Below are 23,932 nucleotides of genomic sequence, written 5' to 3' on the forward strand. Positions count from 1 at the left end.
TTGGCTTAAATTTTAAATAACGAGGCATCAGTCGGAAAAGAACATCACCCTGAACACAGGTTTTTTATTTCTAAATGTGAAAGATTACTTTGAAAAACCTGATTCTAGATATTACTGCCCAAACCACGCAGAACTGTCACGTCTAATCAAAATACATTGTGAATACCAAATAATGATTAAGCTGAGTGATTTACTATTAATACGATCAGGAAAAACATACTCACAGAAATTAATAAATTAGGTGGAGATGTGGTAAGTTGAAGGAAAGCTCATTTGGAAGTGGAGACCGTATCGCACATACGTCATCACGACTGCCCGTATAGCACAATATATAGTCCATCAAATCTCACAAACTTAACAGACTGACATATGATTTATGTTGGGTTGGGTAAGGTTATATTTGCAAAAGTGAGTGAAGATCTCTAGCCTTCTGTTAAAAATCTGAAAAACTCAGGCAGTTAACTGGAGCTGCTGCTAACTGGAGCAATAAATAATTGCTTGAGTGCCCTCTTAGGTAAGAGAAAAAAAAGCAATTTGCCATGGCACAGTGTTTGAACACAGTATTAAAGTTTGGTTTCCACCAATACAATGAAAAAGTGAAAAAGCATTAATATTATCATGCAGCAGAGAGTTGCTTTTTGAACCGCACTAAATATTAATAATGCTTATGGGGTCAGAGGTATAGTCCGAATTTTCCTCCACCAACTCCTGCTCACCACAGCGAGGAACACAACTCTATAACAATGATGTTACTGCTGTATTTGCTGTTCTGGAGCAGAAGAAGGAGAAAATTATATGCTTTTTTTTTTTCTCTCTGGCAGAAGGAATCTCTTCTTGCCTTTGAAGAAGCTGAGCAAAGAATTCAGCTTTAATTAGAGCATCAGCCAAGGATCCCCACGCCCGTGTTGGTGTGGAACATGCTCTGCAAATAAAGTTGTGTTCTGCAGTTCAACTTCAAGGAAAAAAAAAAGGACAAGAAGTTCAAACTAAGCGTGAACAAAATCAATTTCTGCTACTGACATGTTGTTACTGTAGAGAAAATAGTCAACGAATACCAACTCATTCCAGATATCACAGCTATTTTCCCCCTTAAGAGGGTAAAATTGTGACATCTCTACAGCCACTGCATGGGGTCTTTTGACAAATGTTGAGTTTTCAAGTATAATTTCATTTCCTCTCCAAACTAGAAATATGAAATAAATACTTGACAACTAGATGTAGAAGCTCCTCGCCTTAAACCACAGTGTTGGAAAGAGGGTAGCGCGCTCAGCTGATTTTCCAGATCAGCTCCTTTCTCTCCGAAATAAAAATTCATTCTCCTCTTCTCATTTCCCATTTTATCACCCGACACGAGGGACCTGCAGTTTAGTACCCTGAGAGAGCCAAACCTAAGACGGGGTCTCCTAATCATTGCAAAAACTTTGCTCAATCCCATCCCGTCACTCCGAATCACTGTCTTGCACTTAAAACCATCGGAATTTCTTCTAATGCAACTCAGCCAATAAAATAGCAATAAAGATAAGTTATATGCTCAATAATCTGCTCCCAACACGTTTATCAGTGCCTTTCCTGATCCCAACCGAAAGTGAAGGAGCAGTCCCTCCAGCTCTGATCCCTTCTGCTCTGCTTGAGCATCACCGTGGTCTACGAGTACAGCGTGGTAACGCGCTCCTGCTGCCAGAGCTTGCTGAGGAGGAAGGCTGCCATCGTTTGCCTTTTATTTTTGCCCCCCGTTACTAAACTGTTTTTAACTTTAGGCTACAAGAGCCTTTGGGATGGCAGAGGGAGTAGACAGGTATCCATCGTGAGGAGCTGCAGCCCCTCTGCAGAAAAAGTGGAAACAAAGACATCTGGTCAAAGCAGATGGGGTCCGACAACATCCTGCCGTAAAAGGACACGGTGAAAGCTGCAGTAAGAGAAGCTCTTGTTAGTTATTAGGAAAAAAAATAAATATGAGGGTTGTCAAGCACCGAAGCAGCGGTCCAGAGAGACTGTGGAACACCCACCCTTGAAGGTGCTCAGAGGTCACCTGCAGATGACACTGGGGTGACCCAGCGCTACCTGCGAAGCTGGCCCTACTTTAAAGAAAGGCTTGGACGACACGACTTGAGAGATCCCTTCCAACCTAAGCTACTCTGTAAAAATTAACACCAGCTCCTGCAAACATAGGGAGAGCACGAGCCTGGCTTTGCTGCTGACACAGGACCCTTCCGCCCTCTCCATCGTTCTCTCTTCGCTGCACCAAAAGCTACCAGCTCCCCTTTTTTAGCAGTGAAAGGAGTGGAAACACAAATGCTAGAATTTGTTGTAAGCAGCGTAAGTCCTGCAAGAAATGCCCTTTTAAAGGAGAAAAGGTCTTGCAGAGAATTATGTCCGTGCCCTATGGGTCCTGCCAGCGTTACTGGTGCTGAAAGAGCCTCTAAAGGGCAGAAAAGCAGTCACTCATAATTATCTCGAAAAGCAACCGGAGAACAGCCTCATTTACTCCTGTCTGGGTCTGTGAAAACATTACACCTAGTAATCAATAGCAGCAGTATCAGTTCCTAGACCTAGTAACATTAGTTTATTACCAGGAAAGGGTAATCCATCCACAGGACAAATGTCAAATGGAGGTATAGACTCTGCAGACAAGGGTTATTGAATTCCGAGGAATCGAGAGAGAAAAGCACCTCCAACGTCACAGACAGATGTAGTCTCCTGCCTCTGCGGCCAGGCCTGGGGAAACGCTCCCAGGAAAACAGAGACCAAACCAAGGAGCCCAAAACACAGACGACAACAAAGTTCTCAGCTCGCAGTGCCACCACAAGCAAGCCCAAAGCAGGTGGAGCTCCTGCTGGAGATCCCGCTGTGCGAATGGCTCAGAGGGAACTGGAGACCTTTCTCCGCAGATTCAGGAGGAATCTCTTCCCAAGGGAGGGTGAGACCTCAGGCTACTAAATAAACGTGTGCTTTGAGAGGTGCAGTGTCAGGGCTGGCCGGACAGCATCATGCACCGTGCCACGCGTGACATTCGAGCGTCAGCAGCGTCTCGCCTGTGGGTCGGGAAGAACGGGGTGATTTGGCCTCCTCTGTGCAGAAATGACCATCATCCCAAAAATAAAAGCGCCTTGACTCTGATTTTCCAAATGTCCACCAGGCACCTAATGGCCAGCAGATTCAACCCCGTTAATAGAAACAATAAGTGATGTATTCCACTTCTTGGACAACATACGCTTCCCCTAGAGAGCAAAGCTTGGAAGCAGATCCTAGCACCATCTAGGGAAATGATATCCATATTTCAAAAAAAACCAACCCCAACCCCCAAAACCAACTTGTAAACATATTAGTGAATTTAACCACAAATATTCCACTAGAGTAGACTACCATGGTGAAGTTCTCCAAGTGAGTTTCTCCTTTGTTGACAGCTAGAGTAAACCAGTTTTATTTTATTTCTTCCAGGCACTCTGTACATCAGCCATAGCTGCATTTTGGGGGTGGATGAGGAGATAGGTTCTGTGATATTATTTCATAGGATGTATCAGGTAATTTGGAAAAGAGTTACTGTCTGAAAGGCTCAAATGGGTAATAAAGGGCTCGTGCATTGCTTTCAATAAAAGAAGAGACCTACCAACGAACTCTCCTTTCTCTACCACAACAGAATTAGCATACATTTACATCTTCTGGTAAACCAAACAATCCTTAATCACAGAGCAGGACTTTGTTCAATAAAATTCAACTTACCAAACGCTGTGAAATTCAAGAATGCATTTTCCACCGTTACAGAGGGTGGGCCCAATGCTTCCTTCACGAATGGAAAGCACAACATGTCAGTTTGGGAAATCTGGCACATTTTTTCCAAGCGAGAAGGTTTCATCCAGTGTTTAAACAAAGTCAGCTAAATAATGTGATTTGAAGCATCAGGAGTATCTCCTGCAAGCCAATTCCTTCTGTCTAAGATCCGGGAGGATGATGTAAATTGCTGACTAAGGCATCCAAATCGGAAACTTTCATCCTGGGAAAATCCCCACCCGGCTGTTAATGCCCTCTTTAGACAAAAACATCCGTTTTGAGAGCAAATACAGAGAACAGTGGAAACTTGGATTCACATCTGCAGCACGTGACAAACTTCTCAAAAAATCACAGAATCACACAATGGTAGGGGTTGGCAGGGACCTCTGTGGGTCACCCAGCCCAACCCCCTGCCCAAGCAGGGTCACCCAGAGCAGGCTGCACAGCACCGCGGCCAGGCGGGGCTTGAATATCTCCAGAGAAGGAGACTCCACAGCCTCCCTGGGCAGCCTGGGCCAGGGCTCCGTCACCCTCAGAGGGAAGAAGTTCTTCCTCATGTTCAGACAGAAAATGATGGACACATCACCGGTTTCTGTGTGTCCTCAGTCCCTACGGTATTAACTCTTTATGTTTTTTCTCTCCATTTCCTTTAGTCTTTTGCCCACAAGCTCTTTGAAGTCGAGCCTTACAATATGCTTCTGCATTAAACAGACAATGAAACCCTGATCTCATCTCAAACCTCTGGGCACCACTGTAGCACAAATCATGAAGATATGTTAATACAGAGACATGCTTAAAATATTTCCTGTATCTGATTTAAAACTGTCCCCGAGGAGCACAGTTCTGCCCATCTGCTTCACAGAGATGTGAGGGATGAGGGACAGAGGGGGGTCCTACACATCTCCATTTCAAAACGAATACAACCTAACCTGCAATTTGCCATCCAATCTCACCGTTGAATCTGTTACAGCTCTTGAAGGCACATCCTGGCTCTTTAGATGAGAAACTAGGACTCCAGTCATCTTCCAAAATCTTGGTTAGGTGGCAATACCTGGGGGCTTTGCTGCGGTGTGAGCTCCAGCAGCGTCCTTCAGCGACTGGACCTCCTTGGCTTCTCACAGGCTGTGTCTTGGCAAGGCATCTCTCGGCGAACCATTCCGAGAAGTCAACACAGACCTCTCCTGGAGCCACGGCGCCTTTGGGTGGGCGCACCATGTAAGGCAGGGAGGACATGACCCAGGGAGGACATGAACCAGCACAGGTCATGGCTTCCCAACCAGCTGCCGCAGCTGGATGACAACTCTGTGCCTCACTATTCCGGGTGTGCCTATAGGCACTCAGGCTGGTTCTGCAAACATTTAACTTCCAAAACACCAGGGAAAGTGGTTAACGGAGCAAAGAGAATTTATAATGAGAATCTGTTAAGTGCTTTTATTTTAATGTAGTTCAGGAGACGAACAGCAAATCTAGGTGCAGTTGTTTTTAAGATGTCATCTCATCATATATTATGCCCGCTTGCCGATTTCTCTTGAGCTGTGCCCTGTGTGCATTCAAACAAAGTGTGCAGGGCTGCTTTTCGAGCGCAGACTGTCATCTGAGCATGCTTAGGAACAGGTCTCGCCTCCTGCCGAGACGTGAACCTTTACAAGTCCCGCGGTGCGTTGCAAGCTCAGTGCACGCCGTGTCGGGAGGGACGCGGAACAACCACAACAAAGTCCCTACGCGTATCACGTACATTTGTTATTGATGTCAGAAACGCAGCCGAACTCAGGAGTAGTAAAGTAGCGGAGCAGAAAATGTAGTGTAAGGCATACGGAGAAATGAATAAAAAATGACTCGAGATGCTTCCCGACACCAGAGGAAACGCCATTAATGTGCCGGGAAGGGTCAACCTGTGTGTGGGCAAGGCTTCTTCAGGCACTCTTACACAAAAAGTTGCACCATGAGGAGACGTGGTCTTTCCCATCGCAAAAAAACCAAGCCTTTCATCCAAGCAAAAGTGCATCTCTACGCCGGGGTCACTTGGCTGTTTTGATCTCCTTGGCATCCGCGACTGAGAGATCAGTGACGCTCCAGAAGCCAAAGCACAGTGTTGTCTCTGTCCTCTCCCCTGAAAACCAAGCCTTGCAACAAAGCTGCCTTTATTTTCAGGTCGAGGAATGAATACAAAGAAAGAAAAAAATACTCTTGGCTCTCTGTATTATTTATATTACAATTTGAGCTTAAGAGTTCTTCTTCGGCATTCCGTTCTTCACCAACGACGAAGGGAAACGTTCAGCTCTTCTGTTCCGTCTCCTGTCAATAAATCCTAAACAGTTTGTCAGGGAAGCCTGTTTAGCTATTTTTTTACAGCTGGAGGCATAAACAAATTAAAATGCCTTACAGAAAGTCAGCCAGAGCGAACTGTATGAGCGGACTCTTACACGTAAGCATACGGGGAGGCTAAAATTCACTTTAACACAAGGACGCTCTTAAAATCCACACAGTATCTGATCTGGGGGAGTTACGCAAGGTCTGTTCGTGACGTTAGTAAGTGTGTGGATCAAAAACTGACCCTTTGCTTGGGAGTAATTTCTCCATACTCTGTAAGAAAGAGAAGTCGGGGAGAAATGAAAGAAAATTGATGCATGAAGTATTTACAGAAATGGCAGGGTGCTTTAAACGACAGTTTTCAAAGGCAAGAAGGAAAATGAACGGTCCCTGGCGTCTCAAAGTGCCTTTTACTTGTTAGCGTTGTGCTTTAATGCAATCTATGAGGGAAACGGTGAGATGCATAAAATTTAACATATTTTTTGTTTGATTTTCCCTGCTCCGTTTTGTATTAAAAATGCAAAGGGAAGAAAACAACCCAAAACTACATTAAAAAGCTTTTTTGTTCCCTTTCATGTCTTTGTTCTAATCCACAACTGTCATCTGCAAAGATTAAAGCAAATGAAGAACCTTCTTTCTCTCCCAGCGCAATAAAACAAAATGCTTTTCTGCCTCATCTATGCATCAGGGTCAAATTTAATCTGATCCGCAGTTAAAACGAAGGTGAATTTGATGGAACCCTTGTATTCCTACTCGTATATTTGTTAAAATATAAATTCAGAGCTAAAAGCTTTATCTTCATTTCTTGTCACTTGCAACTGTCGCTGGTTTTTTTGGAAGTTTTATACCTTGAACAACGCAGCGATCCATGAATTTTAACTTTTGTGCCATCCAAAACTCCAGTGCATCAACAGCACAGTAACACTTCCATCAAGGTGCGCAAAGACAAGACCACCCGGCTGCCAACCTCTCTCCTTGCCCTACAGAGCCCCTCGCACCGGTCCGGATAGACCGGGGGAGACCGTGCAGCCCCCTCCGGCATTACACAACCACTTACCGGTGTGAGTTGTTAATACCTTCTTATTATTCATACTCCAGCTCTAATTCTCCAAACTACTAATTAAGCAGAAATTGCTCACATCCATCAGATTTTCTCTTCGGAGCTTCACATTTTCAGATGTGTGGAGCTTCAGGCTTTATGGGAGGAGAGGGAGTAACTTTGAAAAGTCTTCGCTCGGTTTCGCTGCATATTATGCACTTTGCTTTCACTGCCAGCCCAGGAGGATCAAAGGTTCAAGTTAAAGAGAGACATGAAAATCATATTTCAAGATGTGCACTCCAGCTTCCCAATCAAACTCTTTCAAGAGGGCACATACGAATCCTTACGCATTTGGAGAGATGAATGTAGCTTTTTCTTGGGTCACAAAGGCAACTGTACTTAAAAACTTTTTCTAAACTTAGGCCTTGTTCTTCTGCTCTCACATAGAGAAGGGGGGAGGAAGGGACGTGCTCTGAAGAAGAATGTCCACATTTCTGTAAGACTCAGATTTGGTACAGCTTTCACATCATATTCAGTTCATGAATGGTTGGAGTATCTGTAAAACGGTCATTTTTAGATATATTTTCTCATGGAAAGACTTTGGGCATTTTACAGATGGAAGCATTACTATGGACAGCAGAGGAATTACCTTTCCCGATCAGCTTAAAACTGAGTCTCGGGTTTGCAAATCTGCACCTGCTTTCTCTTTTCTCCTTACCTTCTCTCTTTTCTCCTTACCTTCTCTCTTTTCTCCTTACCTTCTCTCTTTTCTCCTTACCTTCTCTCTTTTCTCCTTACCTTCTCTCTTTTCTCCTTACCTTCTCTCTTTTCTCCTTACCTTCTCTCTTTTCTCCTTACCTTCTCTCTTTTCTCCTTACCTTCTCTCTTTTCTCCTTACCTTCTCTCTTTTCTCCTTACCTTCTCTCTTTTCTCCTTACCTTCACCTTCTCTCTTTTCTCCTTACCTTCTCTCTTTTCTCCTTACCTTCTCTTTTCTCCTTACCTTCACCTTCTCTCTTTTCTCCTTACTTTCCAGTAAGTTATTAAAACACCCCAGAATGAGTTATCAAAATATCCCAGAATGACACCATAATGCTGTTAACATACATCACGATAAAGTTACCATGTTTCATTTTTCCAGTGCTTTAACTAACACCACAGCTTTACGATCTACTACAAGTTTTATGCAAATTATTACAACCAGCGGGGTGCTTCAGATATTTTGGGGTTTATGGCTGCATAATTGGTAAATGGAAACCTCCTTGGCATACTTCTTCCCTTTTCCTTTAAACTTTTATTTCATGACTAAGCTTTAATACGAAGCTCCGTGGACACGAGCCCAGACAGTTCATTACTACGCTTAATGCCTCCCGAGTTGGATGAGTGCAGAAATCGTTACTCCTTACGCGTAAAAGATCAGAACTGGCATCTGTGAATTTTCCAATATTGTTCAAACCACCATTAATCAGCAAATAACCTTGCCATTTATAATCACAAGCAAAGAATTAAAAAAATATTCAAAAAAAAAGAAAAGAAAATGAAGTGGCTCACTAGAAGTTGGTCCTCTTGTTAGAGTTATTCATCGGAGACTCAGTCAAGCACTGATTTATCTGTCACAGAAAAGGCTGAAGGAGAGCAGGGGAGAATGCTCCTGAAATTTATGAGACTGACATCAAATATCTTTCATTCACTGCAGAAAGAAAACACAACAAATTTTTCACTGACAAAGCTGAGGTCTCTGGATATTCTTGTATCCTTCTGCACCTGTGGAGAGTGTCTCCAAGGCAATATGACCACTCCGTCACGAGAAAATCACTCAATTTATTCTAGAGTACAAGTGTTACCTCTGTATAGTTGTATTCAAGATGATCATCACAGAGAATAAAGTTCTCCATCACTATTATGAAAGACTGAGTAGTTTTCTTCATGTTTTTGAAGTGATTTATTCAGTAGCTGAAGTGTACTACTCAGACAAGATCTGTAACAGCTCGGGTACGGGCTGTTACAGTCATTAAAAAAGTTTTGTATGAAAGAAGTGATCAATGAAGTACCTGACATGTGATGCAAAGCTGCCACTTGACTTGGGCATATTGGTGTTACACTTGCATTATCAAGAGGAAAGAATTTAAAAAGCAGGTCACTGTGAGCGTGTACGTCTCCATCCTTCCCCTAAGGGTGATCTGCTTAGGGAGACTGTCCTTCACTTCTGAGCCTTGTACTCTCAAGTGGAGTTTTTAAAGTATTTAGGATTACGAAGGTGCAGTGAAGCATCCAACAGGATTTCTAAAGAGACTTCAATATCTGACTTCCATCCAAAACCACCACGTACCACTCAGAAAGCATTTTTGGTCCATCATTAGCAGCAGACTGAAGGCTCAAAGGTCTCTGGAATTTGATAATCACCTCTAGAACGGCAAATCCTGATGTGTAACCATGCACACCATGGCTAATCATAGCATCACTAAGATTGGAAAAGACCTCTAAGACCATCAGCTGTCAACACAACACCACTACGCCTGCTAATTTACAACTACAGACATCCACTGTGGTCAACGGGGAAAAAATCAGATGATGAAGCTGCTGAATGGGCTAAACTATCCTTGCTGTTGTCTCTTGCTGCGTGATGGACTAGAGAAGGAACATGGGCTGATACGGCTCAAACTCAGGTGAGTCAGTTAAACATCTGAAATTGGCTAAAATACATAAGCAGTTCAGAGAGTTTATCATTAGTTCTATCTTATCACAAAGGTTTCTGCACCAAACACTGACATACCATGATCACAAGTGAAGCTACCAACTCCTCTAAAGCCTGGCCACAGTGAAGCTTGACAATCCCGAGCTTAAAGCACGAGCCACATTTTGTTTCTGACTCTGCCCCAACTTCACTTTGTGATACTAGGAAATCATTTGCGATTACATTTCAGATTTTAGCATAAAAATGAAAAACTACAAATTTCCAGACCTGTGTAACAGTGGTAGCCAACCATCCCCATTCGTAGGACGTCCCTGCAGGTGGCCAACAATGACCCGTGGCTGTACAAACAAGTTGGGGAAGGAGGAACGAAACCCACACAACTATCAGCATGAGGAACTTGCATCTCCAACAAGCAGAAATCGCTGCAGCAACCCTACCTATGGCAGGAACTGCCAAAGCGGGATCAGCAAAAGTGGGAATTTCCAGGGCAACCGTATCAAAGACGCTGGGAAGGAAATAAAGCCAATGGGGGCTGTTACCTCCAACTTTCAACACCCACGTGCATCCCTCTTCTCAATCTCTCAGCTGTTAGGTCTTTGGAAATTAGCCCAGGAGGTGCTTTTATGCACATCTGAACACAGAGAGAAGAAAGTTGTTCCCAGGAAAAAGATCAAACAGGCATGTAGCGCGCACACGTATGGCGTCTGGGTGTTTCGCATCCCCGTTCAACCCAGCACGGCACCAGATTTAACAGAATCACAGGATGGTCGGGGTTGGCAGGGACCTCTGTGGGTCACCCAGTCCAACCCCCTGCCCAAGCAGGGTCACCCACAGCAGGCTGCACAGCACCGCGGCCAGGCGGGGCTGGAATATCTCCAGAGAAGGAGACTCCACAGCCTCCCTGGGCAGCCTGGGCCAGGGCTCCGTCACCCTCAGAGGGAAGAAGTTCTTCCTCATCTTCAGCTGGAACTTCCTCTGCTTCAGTTTGTGCCCATTGCCCCTTGTCCTGTCGCTGGGCACCACTGAAAAGAGTCTGGCCCCATCCTCCTGAAACCCACCCTGCAGATATTTATCAGCATTTCTAAGGTCCCCTCTCAGCCTTCTCTTCTCCAGGCTGAACAAGCCTAGCTCCCACAGCCTCTCCTCGTAGGAGAGATGCTCCAGCCCCCTCCTCATCCTCATAGCCCTCCGCTGGACTCTCTCCAGCAGCTCCTCATCTTTCTTGAAGTGGGGAGCCCAAAACTGGACACAGTACTCCAGATGGGGCTTCCTCACCAACATTTCTCTCAGGACTACAGCACAAGCTTAGAGCAGCAAAATAACGCCTGCTGTGGACCTGGATTATTGGGTTTGGGCATCTGTGTGTGAAAACGGTGACTGTACGTGAGAGTCGGGCAGGATTTCTGCAAGGCAGCTGATGTCAAACAAATCTGACGGCTCTTGAACGCAAGTATCTACTGCTCTAGAATCTAAACGATAGACAGGTTTGCAGCGCGCTTCAAAATAGCATCCAGAGGGAAAATAGAAAGCAGCACTGTGGTGAACCTGGGGAAGCTGCAACCCCGCCATTTTTCAGCTAGCTACATCACAGACCGGATTGAGGGGAAGCGGGGCGACCTCTCCGCCGTCTCTGCCCAACGAGACAAAGGAGAGCTGGGGAGCCGAGAGGAAGCAAACGCTGAAAGCCACGAGGATCAAACTGGACGAGGTCTTTGGAGGGGAGAGAAAACCTCACCGAAGTTCAGCATTTATAGGTATCAGACTTCACCGTCGCCTTCGCATCATACATTTAAGATAAGGTAGAACCCTCGTGCATAGGTTTCACAGCAAATTTTACAACAGGTGGGATGAATCCACGTAACACCTAGGAAGTCTTTTTCCCCCTTATTCCTGCCAGCAGCACATTTTGATTCACAACCTTATCGAAAACAGTGGTTTTATTAGGAAAAGAATTCTGTCTCCTCATTTTCTGCAATTTTCTTGTAATGGTTTCTGATAAAGTGGGTGAATAACGTAGGAAGTGTTGGCAACCGTTCTGATTTTTTAAAAGCTTTCTCTGGGCCCTTGGTCACATCCCTCTGGGGCTCATTTTCTGTGGATATTGAAACGATGGAATTTAATTAGTGCTATTATTCATGGAAATTGATTTCCAAAGTTGTACGTGTGAACGTTCTCAGAAGTTGAATTTGAAATGTGCGCACTTCAGGATTTGGGACCAAAGTGCCTGTACCCTTCTCCAGTTAGAGACCAGATGCACGCGGCTTACCTGGACAACGACAACTCAGTTACGCTGCTCCTATTTTGAGTATTTGCAATCAAACCAACAAAACGTACAACGAAAACATACTTGAATGATTAATAACTTCCACGAAACCTCAGTCTGTTGGAGGATGTTCAGCAAAAAAACCCAACCTTGATTTCAGTGACCAAATTATTTAAAGCCAAATATTTGACACGCTCAACAGTTTCTTGACATTTCCTACATGTCCAAGTGTTACCTCTGTAATTAAAGCATATTAGTGAAACTTCCTCCCTGACTTGATGGACTTTCTATGTACTTCTGCCTGCCAGCACAGCCAAGAATATAGGAGAAGCTTTTTAATCCACAGAAACCATTCTAACATCTTACGTATACGATCAGCTTTCCACAAACACCAAGTGCAGTTACCCTATGAGCAGGCTTTTGTATCTCCAGGTTGTTCCTAGCATATCTTCCACCTGATGGTAGTGGCTATCACAGGTCCTACATGCAAATATATTCACGGGTTATTTAATACATGAAGGAAGACAAACACTAAAGCTTCACAAAACCCAAGACATTTCTCCGGTTGTTAGTCAAAGACGCTTTTAGTGAGAGCTGAACATTTGGAACTCTACCAAACTGAGCTGTGTAGGCACCTCCTCCCTAGCTCTTCCCAAAGCCAAAGCACATCGGCTTCGATGGCTCTGTCCATAGAACTTTTATTTTCTAGTACTTCTGGGTCTACAATGGAGAAAGACTCAACTGAAAACTCATTAAAGACATGAAACAACGTAAAACAGGCTTGGGAGAATTTAACTCCATTTCAGAATGAAAAAAAACACTTTGCGTTTAATCCTGACCATTAGTTATTAGACACACACGTTCATTAGCTATAGCTTTTATCTTTATATTCCACCAAATTTCTTTCATAGTCCATTCAGACATCTTGCCATTTTGCAGAATAACTTCACACCGACACAAAACATTACCAAATCAGTCTTCTTCTGAAGAACCCACTGAATATTCGGGAGTGTTTCTGCATGGCTCTTTACAAATACCTCCATTGGGAAATATGCCTCTGGACATAGAGAAGCTGTTCGATGAAGTACCAGTAAAACCAGTTATTCTGCTCTCAGGTTTCCCCAAGGAAACGGAAAAAAGGTTGGACGATGGAGCTTCATGGTGCTGTAAAATACCAGTTCGAAAGAAAAGCGGTGCCAGATACCAGAGTTGTGGTCCTACAGAACTGAGATAACTGGCCTAGCTGCGCGCTCCTAATGCACCAAGGCATTAAATCTTCCCGTAATATCTGATTGTTCCCAGATTACTAAGCAGAAACTTACCATTTATACCTGGAATAAAAGTGCTAAAGAAGAAAAGACAAAGAAACCATCACTCTTTTTGACTTCCTTGAAACTTTGAACTGTTTTCCCAGTGCTAGGAGAACGGTCCGTCACCACTGGAAGGATCCGGGTCGCTACGTACCACGCTGAGAATTTAGATGAACCGTTACAGAGGCTGTGCCGTGAATAACCACCTCTTGACAGACACAAAACAGGAGGTTGGTGACTGCCATCGAATTCAAACACGAGGTGGGCCAGCCCAGGGAACACCAGCTTCAGGTCCAGCTCTCTGCACAAGTGGGAGCCAGTATTAGGAGCACACGACTTCACAGAGCTACTGAATAAAATGAGGATTTTATGAAAGAGATTTGACATGTTTGAGAGCATCCAGAGTTTTGAAGATAAGACCAAATGTAAAATGGAATGCAGAAATAGCCTAAAAAAGCAACATATAAAGGAAGCACTGGTGACAGCCTGAAAATAAACCTACAAAAATAGCGTGATCTCAGCGGAATCTCTTCCCATGAAATGAAATGAATGAAAACAACTACTTACCCAGATTTTCAATGGAATAATAACGCTGTTTACTGTCCACCCGCACCGTCTCAGCGTATGGACTGCCTACGCCGTAGCCGATGATGTACCCACGGACGACAATGTTGGGGTTCAGCGGCGGAGTCCAACTCATGACGATACTTGTTGTCAAGGGCCTGACATGAAGAGAGCTGGGCTGGTCAGGAACCTGAGATTCTGGGATTCAAAAACAAAAGTATAAATTAACACTCTACTCATCCAATTTTACCATTCATAAGATTTGAGCTTAGATCGAAAGAGTTACACAAAAAAACCCAACCAGCTGCCCCCGAGTTACATGCAGAGCTTACATGCAATTTTGTTCTTGAGCTACACCTTTCCCTTCCAAGAGCACCGATACGCCCCGTCCTGTTTTAAACAGAGTATCTCCTAGTGCTTTCCACCTTTAGCATCAGGCTATAAGAGAGATTTAAAATGATGCAGGAAAATGAAAGATGACCTGCGAGAGAATTTCCAGTAGGACAACTTCTCTCTTCCCTGGTCTATTTGCGAGTTCAGCAGGGTCCTGACAGCTGACTGCACGAGTTGTCCTGTGTTCACTATTTAACAAAAAGGTTTACTTTGTGGATGACATACTGGTATATTATGGCAATAATCTGTCTCCTTCCCATGAAAACACGAAGCGACTTCAACTCTTGGACATGCATCTCCTGCTTTGGGGGTGCTTTAAATAACACACTAACATTTCAAAAATGAAACGACAGAATGAGGCATTTTATTGACAGGTATTCCCAGGTAAAAATCACTACTTTAAGTGGTAATTCATCGCTTGGAGTCTATTTGCCTTCTACAAGCCTAATTTTACTGTAAAGGTTAGATGAGTAAATGCCTTTTGCTTGAGTTTACCAGATTACTACCATATCACAAGTCTCTTCAGAGGAGCTGCACAGTAGCTTGTCTTTTTGAGAGCAGAAAGAGACAAGTTACTATTTTTCCCCCCCAATAAAAAGGCTTGCAATATAATAGGTGAAAGCATATACGGAAGGCAACCAAGGACAGGGTAGAAAAAACTTGGAATATAAAATGATGTAAACTCCAACAAAAGACACTTTGCAGTTGTGAAGCATTCCCACTGTAAACCTTGGAAAAGGAATAAAAAGAAGAATTAGCACTTGTCAATACCCAGGGCCATACACGCATCCTTGGTATTTTATGAGCTTTCAGATGAATTCTTATAAACACGATAGAGCACCCTGCAAACCTGTTGCACCTTCAGGGAGGTCTGATTAGCACGTTACCAGTCCGAAACACCCAGCAGCTTTAGCAGCCCTTTGCGTTCAACCCCTTCAAACTGCAAAGCACGGGTCTTGCTTAAAGGCTGAAGAAAATTCACTGAAAAGCAGCTACTCACAAAAAGAAGAAACAGATTGCACCAGCAGTGCCACCGTGAGTCGGGGCGAGTTGCCATTTACCCCCGCTCCGCTCCCAAACTTTGTTTTAATGCCGGAGCAAAAAGTTACGTGGGCAGCTATTCCTCAACAGTGCTGTTTGAAAAACAAATGACAGAAGCGTTTCTCACAAGCCCCAACGATAAAAATCACAATTTCACGCCTTGAAATGAGAAGCTGGATAACGTAGCAGTACCGCAACTCCTCAAACTTTCCCAAAAGTTCTCAGGAGGCAAAGGAGATCAGAGCATCCAGGGAGCCTTCAAACGATCATTTGTACATCTGACACAACACGGAGATCTCGGCTGCGGCACAGATACCTCTCGGCAGCCGTTTAGCTGAAAATTACTTTATTCAGACATTTCACATTCTTTATTTCAAACCATCCAAAGATGCGCTTCACGCATTTCAGAGCTAAATCACGACGCCTTGTTTAGAAAAGCAAAAGGCAGTTTAAATTCTTATACTTTTCTCGTGAATTCAGTCTCTAAAAGGAACCTGGGCTGAACAACATTTTTGAGCTATTCTTTGAACACCGATGTTTGAGAAATGCAGCTATTTTTTGAACACGCACTTTTTTGCTTCAGCTTTCTGCATAACGTGGTTTTAATGACATTTTCAATAACTTTAAATATTTCCTAGAAAAAAAAAACATTTTTCTTATTCTGACCCAGCTCTGAGTTTTAGAATTTGCACCGCGGAGTTCACATTCCAAAGTACAAAGTCAAACGTCAGAACCAACTATTTTTCCCCCTCCTCAAACAAGATATTTTCGGGTTCTCTTTATAGTGAAGCGCGTTTTCCACAGTTAGGACTTCTGCCAAACGTAACATACAGCCATACATCTAAACCCACCAGTTATGTGGGAAACCGGAGCATCCAGTCTCTGCATGGCTCTGCTGATTTTCAGCGTCCTGGCACTCAGATATCCAGGAGTAAAACTCTTCTTGAAACGTTATTGAAACATTTCTGCCTTTTTTGTCTGGCCATTTCTTTGCAGTTCTAGACCAATACATTTATTTTGGTTTCTCCTGGGCTTGAACGTGATGCCAGACCTATTTCTGAGAAGCAGCCTTGAGATCACAGAATCACAGAATGGTTGGGGTTGGAAGGGACGTCTGTGGGTCACCCAGCCCAACCCCCTGCCCAAGCAGGGTCACCTACAGTAGGCTGTAGAGAACCTTGTCCAGGCGGGTCTGGAATATCTCCAGAGAAGGAGACTCCACAGCCTCCCTGGGCAGCCTGGGCCAGGGCTCCGTCACCCTCAGAGGGAAGAAGTTCTTCCTTATCTTCAGCTGGAGTTTCCTCTGCTTCAGTTTGTGCCCATTGCCCCTTGTTCTGTCGCTGAGCACCACTGAAAAGAGCTTGGCCCCAGATCCCACTCTCCTACACGAGGTACCAAATGGGTTCTTCATCCTAAGTCCCAAATGAGCCAAATACACAGTCCCCTTCTTAGCTGCACCGTGAGTTTCTCACTTGCTCTCATGTAGGGACATCTCTGGGTACTTGTAAGCAAGTGGTGTGCTCGGACACGGGAGCTGTGGACGTCAGCCAACCCCCAGCCCAGCATCTGGCACACAGGAGCAGAACTCCTCAGCAGATCCACCTGCGAAACCAGCCTTCTCGGCGCTGCATTTCTTCCTCTCTTCCCCTACGCACAACTCGGTTCCCCAACGTCGGCAGCCGAAGTTCTGTGTCACCGCCTGGTGTCACCTCTCCCGGGACTCCACATCTGCTCCCACGGGCCTCCCGATCCTTCGCTGCCCTTCAACGTGACGCCTTGAGCACCCCACGTCTTCCAGCCAGGGAATACTGCACTTAGTGCTACTTAAAGGCTCTTAATTCCGCTGTCAAGCATGAGAAATGCTTTACGTTTGGGTCACTTTAGCGATTTTCTCCGACACTCAAAGACGTATGTTTAACAAAGTCAGGGCAGTTTTCACTCAGCCCATTTTGTTCACCTATTTCCCCAATCATTCATCAGTATAAATTACAATATGATAGCAGTCTAGCTTGCCATGCTCTAAGAGCATTAATTTCGAGCTGAAGCTAAACTATATCATAATCTAATATGTATAACAGCTCCCATCTGTTCAAGGCAGTAATCGGAACCCAAGCATCCTAAACCCATTTTCCCGGAGGACACCTTTGCGAAGTTGATCAGAGATTCTCTGGCAGCCTTGCTCAAGCTATTTAAACCAGACCCAACGGGAAAAGCGCTGCTTTCAAATTCTTTCTTTTTCCTTCTTAAAGCACAAAATTTGATGCTTAAAATAAATAATTCAAACCTTCCCAGCTGCCAGTAAAGGCATGTGAGCTTTCCAGGGAACTCTGAAGCAGCGGCTATGTTTGGATTTCTAATCACTTTAACAAAACACACTAATTAAAATGAACATCCGTTGGGAGTTGACGCCGTACTCCAGGATACTGTTCTTTTCGTGCTGCCGACACCAACCGGGCTTCCAGTCGTCTTTGCATGCACACATGTATCACAGAATCACACAGAATGGTCAGGGTTGGAAGAGACCTCTGTGGGTCACCCAGTCCAACCCCCTGCCCAAGCAGGGTCACCCAGAGCAGGCTGCACAGCACCGTGGCCAGGGGGGTCTGGAATATCTCCAGAGAAGGAGACTCCACAGCCTCCCTGGGCAGCCTGGGCCAGGGCTCCGTCACCCTCAGAGGGAAGAAGTTCTTCCTCATCTTCAGCTGGAGCTTCCTCTGCTTCAGTTTGTGCCCGTTGCCCCTTGTCCTGTCGCTGGGCACCACTTGAAAGAGTCTGGCCCCGTCCTCCTGACACCCACCCTGCAGATATTTAGAGGCATTTCTAAGGTCCCCTCTCAGCCTTCTCTTCTCCAGGCTGAACAAGCCCAGCTCCCTCAGCCTCTCCTCGTAGGAGAGATGCTCCAGTCCCTTCCTCATCCTCGTAGCCCTCCGGTGGACTCTCTCCAGTAGCTCCTCATCTTTCTTGAAGTGGGGAGCCCAGAACTGGACACAGCACTGCAGAAGGGGCCTCACTAGGGCAGAGAAGAGGGGGAGGAGAACCTCCCTCGACCTGCTGCCCACACTCCTCTTGATTGACCCCAGATGTAGTTGGGCACAAAAACTTCAAAGGAACATATTGCGTACTAAAGGTGAATCGAAACAAAGGTGCTCAAATGTGTTCCTTTCTTTCGGCGTACTGTGGCACCTTCAGAATTTCTCTTTTACTCTCTCCAGTGAAAAGCCAGCTGCTTCATCTCAGCAACATCACTTCTCAAACTGCCGCCCAGCCAACACGTAAGTAGAAAGGCATTATCACATGGGCACAAACTGAAGCAGAGGAAGCCCCAGCTGAACCCGAGGAAGAACTTCTTCCCTCTGAGGGTGACAGAGCCCTGGCCCAGGCTGCCCAGGGAGGCTGTGGAGTCTCCTTCTCTGGAGATATTCAAGCCCCGCCTGGACGCGGTGCTGTGCAGCCTGCTCTGGGTGACCCTGCTTGGGCAGGGGGTTGGACTGGGTGACCCACAGAGGTCCCTTCCAACCCCGACCATTCTGTGATTCTGTGATCTCGCAGCGTGGCGTGGTGTGATCCGCTGGCATAGTTACACCGCGTCTGGAAGCATCACCTCTTCTTTAACAGCTTGATGAGGAACCGCAGGCGCTGGCTCTCCCTTTCCACGCGCCGCGGGCACTCCCGCTCTGCTGGGAAACGGCCTTTGGAGACAGGGAAAAGGCAGAAATGCTCCAGTCTGCAAAGGCTGACTTTGAGATCATAAGGAGATCCCGTCAGTCGAGAGAAAGGCAGCATCAAGTACTGTTGTGCACTTAAACTGACTATTTATTTATTCTTTCATCCAGTTTGCCTTTGATCCTTCTTAGGCGACTTATTTTGTTTTAAAAATCATAGCAATTTTCATCAGTTTGCTTTTATTTTCTATCCATCTCCTTTCCCCTACATATTTGCTTCTCGCGGATTGTCTGCAGCTTTGCTGTGACTTCCATCTGCCAGGCTCTTTGTTCCATTCGCTTTGCGCTCTGTTTAATTTTTTTAGGTAGACTTTTTCATTACTCTCCTTTTATTCCCGCACTACTTCAAATATTCCTTTCATTTTCGTGTTTTTCTTCCCTTTCGTGCCAGCATCTGCACCGATTTATGCAGCCCACAGCTTTCAGGTATCTGCATCCCGTCATCTTTCACTAATTATTCAGCTTCGTTGCCAGCCCGCATTTCCAACGTCTGCAAATAAAGGCTGGGGAAGTGGAGCTGACCTATCTGAGCATTTGCATAACGAATTTGGAGGATTGTTGCCATCGTTTTCATTGTTTCTTTGATTATGTTTATCAGTTATGAAGCTACGCCTTCGCTTCACCGGGTTATTGCAAACGGCCACGACGCTCGAAATTCTGGCCGGGAATTATTTCAACCACGGTTTCCGACTCCTTGGTCCCGGTGACAGCAGAGAAACTCAACCCAGGGCACACAGGACCCAGGGAAACATCTGCTGGTGGGGGTTTAGAACCCCTCACCCCGACCTGGGTGACAACCGCAGTGACACCCCCCAGCAAGAAGCCTTTGGGAGACAACAGCTTTTAAAAGAAGAGATGCATTTACCGTCGAGATCGTTCTCGGGTGTTTCTGCTGTGTACCAGTCCGAGGGGGGCCCCGTCCCATTCACTGTCATGGCAGCCACCTGGAAACTGTATTGGCTTCCTTTCTCCAGCCCTGTTTAACAGCAGAAAAAAACAAAAATCATAGAAGATAATCACAAAAAGCAAGAAGATGAAAAAAAAAACCCCAAATTCATGGCAATACTTGAGTCTGCAACAGCCTTTGCATAAAATGAAACCTCTAATAAAGTTGTGCTGGATTTGCGGTATGAAGGAAATATATAGAAATGCACATATATGCATACATATATATTAAAAATACATATGGACATGTATAGAAAGGTCATCATGCACGCGGGAAAAGAGAGTTGTGACCTCAAGAAAACGCTTTAAAAAAATCGAATGAGAGCTGCACAGGCCCAGGACTAGTTTGGGTCCTAATTCCCATTATGCATCCACACAAACATACCAAATTAATGGAAGTCCAATTAGTAGAAAAATGAAGAATTGTTTTGCATAACTAAAAGCCAGTTCCCCGCTTTTAAACCGCAGGGAACTGCAGGTCCATCAAATCAGCAGGCTAGGGTCTAGGTTAGCAGAGCGTTCGGCTTTGCCGTGCTCCTGAGGAACTTCGGAGCACGCAGTCCAGGCGAAAAAATAAAATGTCTTTTACCAATATTATGAAATAAGCACGAATGCAGAAAGAGACGTTTTCCTCTGTGGCTAAAGCCATCAGAAAACTATTACTGCAGCGTTCCTGACTGTGCCACGAGACCTCCCAGTCCCCGAGGCGGGGACAGAGGTTGATCTTTTTGCTCAGTCTACACTGACCACCAAGCACGGGAAAAACATGTTCCATTTAACGGCAAACGTTCTCTGGAGAAGAACGCTCGTAATTAAAAAGAGCAGCTGACATTTAGCCGACATGGACGCCCGCTCTAAAATTGCTAGCGGCTATTTAAAAACCTGCACTGGAACTCTCAGCTCCTCTGGTGTTGCAGATGTTCTTCTCACCCCGTAAAGCACCTGCCTACCAAACAGGATTACGGCGAAGAGCTGAAGCGCCTAGGTGCTAAGAGAGGCTGAGGGAGCTGGGCTTGTTCAGCCTGGAGAAGAGAAGGTTGAGAGGGGACCTTAGAAATGCCTACAAATATCTGCAGGGTGGCTGTCAGGAGGACGGGGCCAGACTCTTTCCAGTGGTGCCCAGCGACAGGACAAGGGGCAACGGGCACAAACTGAAGCAGAGGAAGTTCCAGCTGAAGATGTGGAAGAACTTCTTCCCTCTGAGGGTGACGGAGCCCTGGAACAGGCTGCGGAGTCTCCTTCTCTGGAGATATTCAAGCCCCACCTGGACGCGGTCCTGTGCAGCCTCCTCTGGGTGACCCTGCTTCCACAGGGAGTTGGACTGGGTGACCCACAGAGGTCCCTTCCAACCCCAACCACTCTGTGATTCTGTGATTTGTAACAGCCACACAGCTCCGACTCCAGCAATCACAACATACGCCTGCAGAAAGCCCTCACGAGATCTGGGTATTTTTCTTCACTGCTTCCTAAAACACATCTCCCCCCAGCTGGAGTTTGGGATGCAGGGAGGTGGGCTGTGGCGGGGCTGTGGCAGTGGGAGCAGGCAGGAGGGCCCACAGTCCCACCAGGGCTCCTGCAGCTCATCAAGCCCGGAATAATTCACGGGGAAAAAAAGAGTTTGCTCAGGGCGTGGGGATCTACCGCAACAGAGGTCAACTTGCTCTTGCTTCCCCAGGGATGGGAGTTGTGGAGCTACAGAGATGTGCACCTTCACACTGGGACTTCGACTGCATCGCTGTGATTTCTTCTCTAGGCCATCAGAGCAAGAGCAACTCAAACATCTCAGCAGCTTCTTCGTTATTTCTACTTCATCTGCCAGCAAATAGATTCCCTCCAACTCGTCTAAAGTGTTTAACAAGCTATCTCCTCCCACCAAGGACTTGTTCATTTGCAGCTACTCGTTCTGTAGCGTTCATGAGAGGTCCCATGGGGACTCTAACCATGGTGACTTGGTTAGACATCCCATGGGGACATCTAACCAAGTTAGATGACCAAGCTGAGATTTCAGAATTTAAGGTCTTCCTCACAAAAATGTCCCACTTTTGCTTTTATTTCGTTTTGAAAGGAAACACTGCTTTTCCTTCCAAAGCAGTCAATGATGTTGTTGATTCAACACAATCCAGAGTTGATTCCGATTCTTAAAGATCACACTTGACGTGTGAAAGTAAACGTAATGCAGGTCCCTTTGAGGTGAAATCATGGTTATACCCAATTCAGGGGCAAAGGTGCCACTGACTTGGCCAAAGTTTGATTTTCTCCCTCAATACTTGGCTGCTTTCTCAGTTGTGTCTTGGGCATAATGTGAGAACCCAGGTGAAATCATTGCCACCTACCAGCATTCACTGTTGCCCTCACGATAATCACCTGGCCGCTTTGATTCCTGGCAATTACAGTTTTGTTGTGATCTAGTGTTGAACTTCTTATTCTGTGAGGGGCTGTTTTCCACAGAAAATCTTGGAAAAGAAACTAAGGAAATCGATATTTTTGCACCCCTGAGAAAATAAGAGATGTTGACTGAGTGCTCTAAAAAAAACCAACTGAGGCTTAAGCTACTGGACACAAGACATTCAGCTTCAAACTCCTTAATGATAAAATCCAGGAACAAACCTCTGATAAAAGCATTAAGGAAAAAATTGGCTTAAAAATACCAGCATAAAGACTGTCTTTGTACAACACAATAAATGCTACCTGCCAGCAGAGAAATCAATGTTGCCTTGAAGTGAAAGTATATTTTATTCCCAAAGCATTTAATTCATCAAACCCTTGCGAGGCTCTACCACGTGAACACTGACCTGTGAACAAGTACCAGAGGTTGTTTGGCTCCAGTGTTTCAATCTCACCCCTGCGGGTAGTCTTTCTGTGTCGGATTTTATAGCCCGTAATAAATCCGTTTTGAGTACCTGGGGGTGGAGGCAACCAGCTAACTTTGATGCTCTGTAAAAGAAGAGATATTATTGTTGATTTTTTTTTTTTTTTGCAAAGAGATGACAGGAATAAAGCACATAAAATGAATGAAAAAAAAAAAGGAAAAAAGGCAAAGGCTATGTTTTTCTAATAACAACATGTGTTCAACTAAGTTGTTATTTTGAGGAGAAAACCAAATCAAATCTAAAAAGACTCAAACTGGCATAAAGAACACCATACGTTCTCTAGCAGTGGCTGGCTATATAGACCACGGATTTCTTTTTATACCACAGATTTTCTCCCTTTTCAGGAATTTCTCAACACGCCACTAGAATACCTAGCTCTGGGGTTGAGTCGACACTGCAACTCCTTTCGCTTTTCAGCCCAAAGTGCCAAGTTCGTGTCTTTTTGACTGTAGGATACCAACACGGGGTTGGCCTCGATGACCTTTAAACCCAGCTCCTTCCAACCCAACCTATTTTACCATTCTCAGTATCAACCTGAGCAGTTCTAACAACTTTATGCCATTTGAATTCCACAGATGTTCCCAGAGACGTTACTGCACCCTTGTTCTATCAATCTAGACAAGGGCAAACCTCTTGGGAATACACTTATTGCCGACCCCAACAACAAAGCGAATTTTTGCTGAGCCATTCGCCAGTCAGCAGCGACGCAATTAGCCAAGACCAATCACTTTTTTATTCTAAATATTGCTTGTCTAGCCTAGATTGTATGAGCACTCTTCTCTCAGCCTAAGAGCCCAAACTGAAACCATCCCTTCCCACAGGCTCCCAACATGGAGATATTCATCTATATGGCTCCCAATGGAGATACTCAAGACCCGCCTGGACAAGGTCCTCTACAGCCTGCTGTAGGTGACCCTGCTTCGGCAGGAGGGTTGGCCTAGATGACCCCCAGAGGTCCCTTCCAACCCCTACTATTCTGTGATTCTGTAACACATCCCTACACAGCCAGACAC

The 23,932-nt window shown here is 45.2% G+C and overlaps 1 protein-coding gene across 1 annotated transcript in view; it reads right to left on the minus strand.

The window, feature by feature from the left end:
• LOC142365643 (netrin receptor DCC) overlaps positions 1–23,932 on the minus strand; it is a 678,995-nt gene that overhangs the window by 94,348 nt on the left and 560,715 nt on the right. Inside the window, exons 13-15 of the mRNA XM_075446652.1 lie at positions 22,842–22,983; positions 19,970–20,080; positions 13,952–14,146 (exon numbers count right to left, since the gene is read on the minus strand). Of these exons, the coding sequence (XP_075302767.1) occupies positions 13,952–14,146; positions 19,970–20,080; positions 22,842–22,983 (448 nt within the window). The remainder of the gene's footprint in view (positions 1–13,951; positions 14,147–19,969; positions 20,081–22,841; positions 22,984–23,932) is intronic.

Source organism: Opisthocomus hoazin, chromosome W (assembly GCF_030867145.1).
Source record: "Opisthocomus hoazin isolate bOpiHoa1 chromosome W, bOpiHoa1.hap1, whole genome shotgun sequence".
In the NCBI taxonomy this organism is placed as follows: Eukaryota; Metazoa; Chordata; class Aves; order Opisthocomiformes; family Opisthocomidae; genus Opisthocomus; species Opisthocomus hoazin.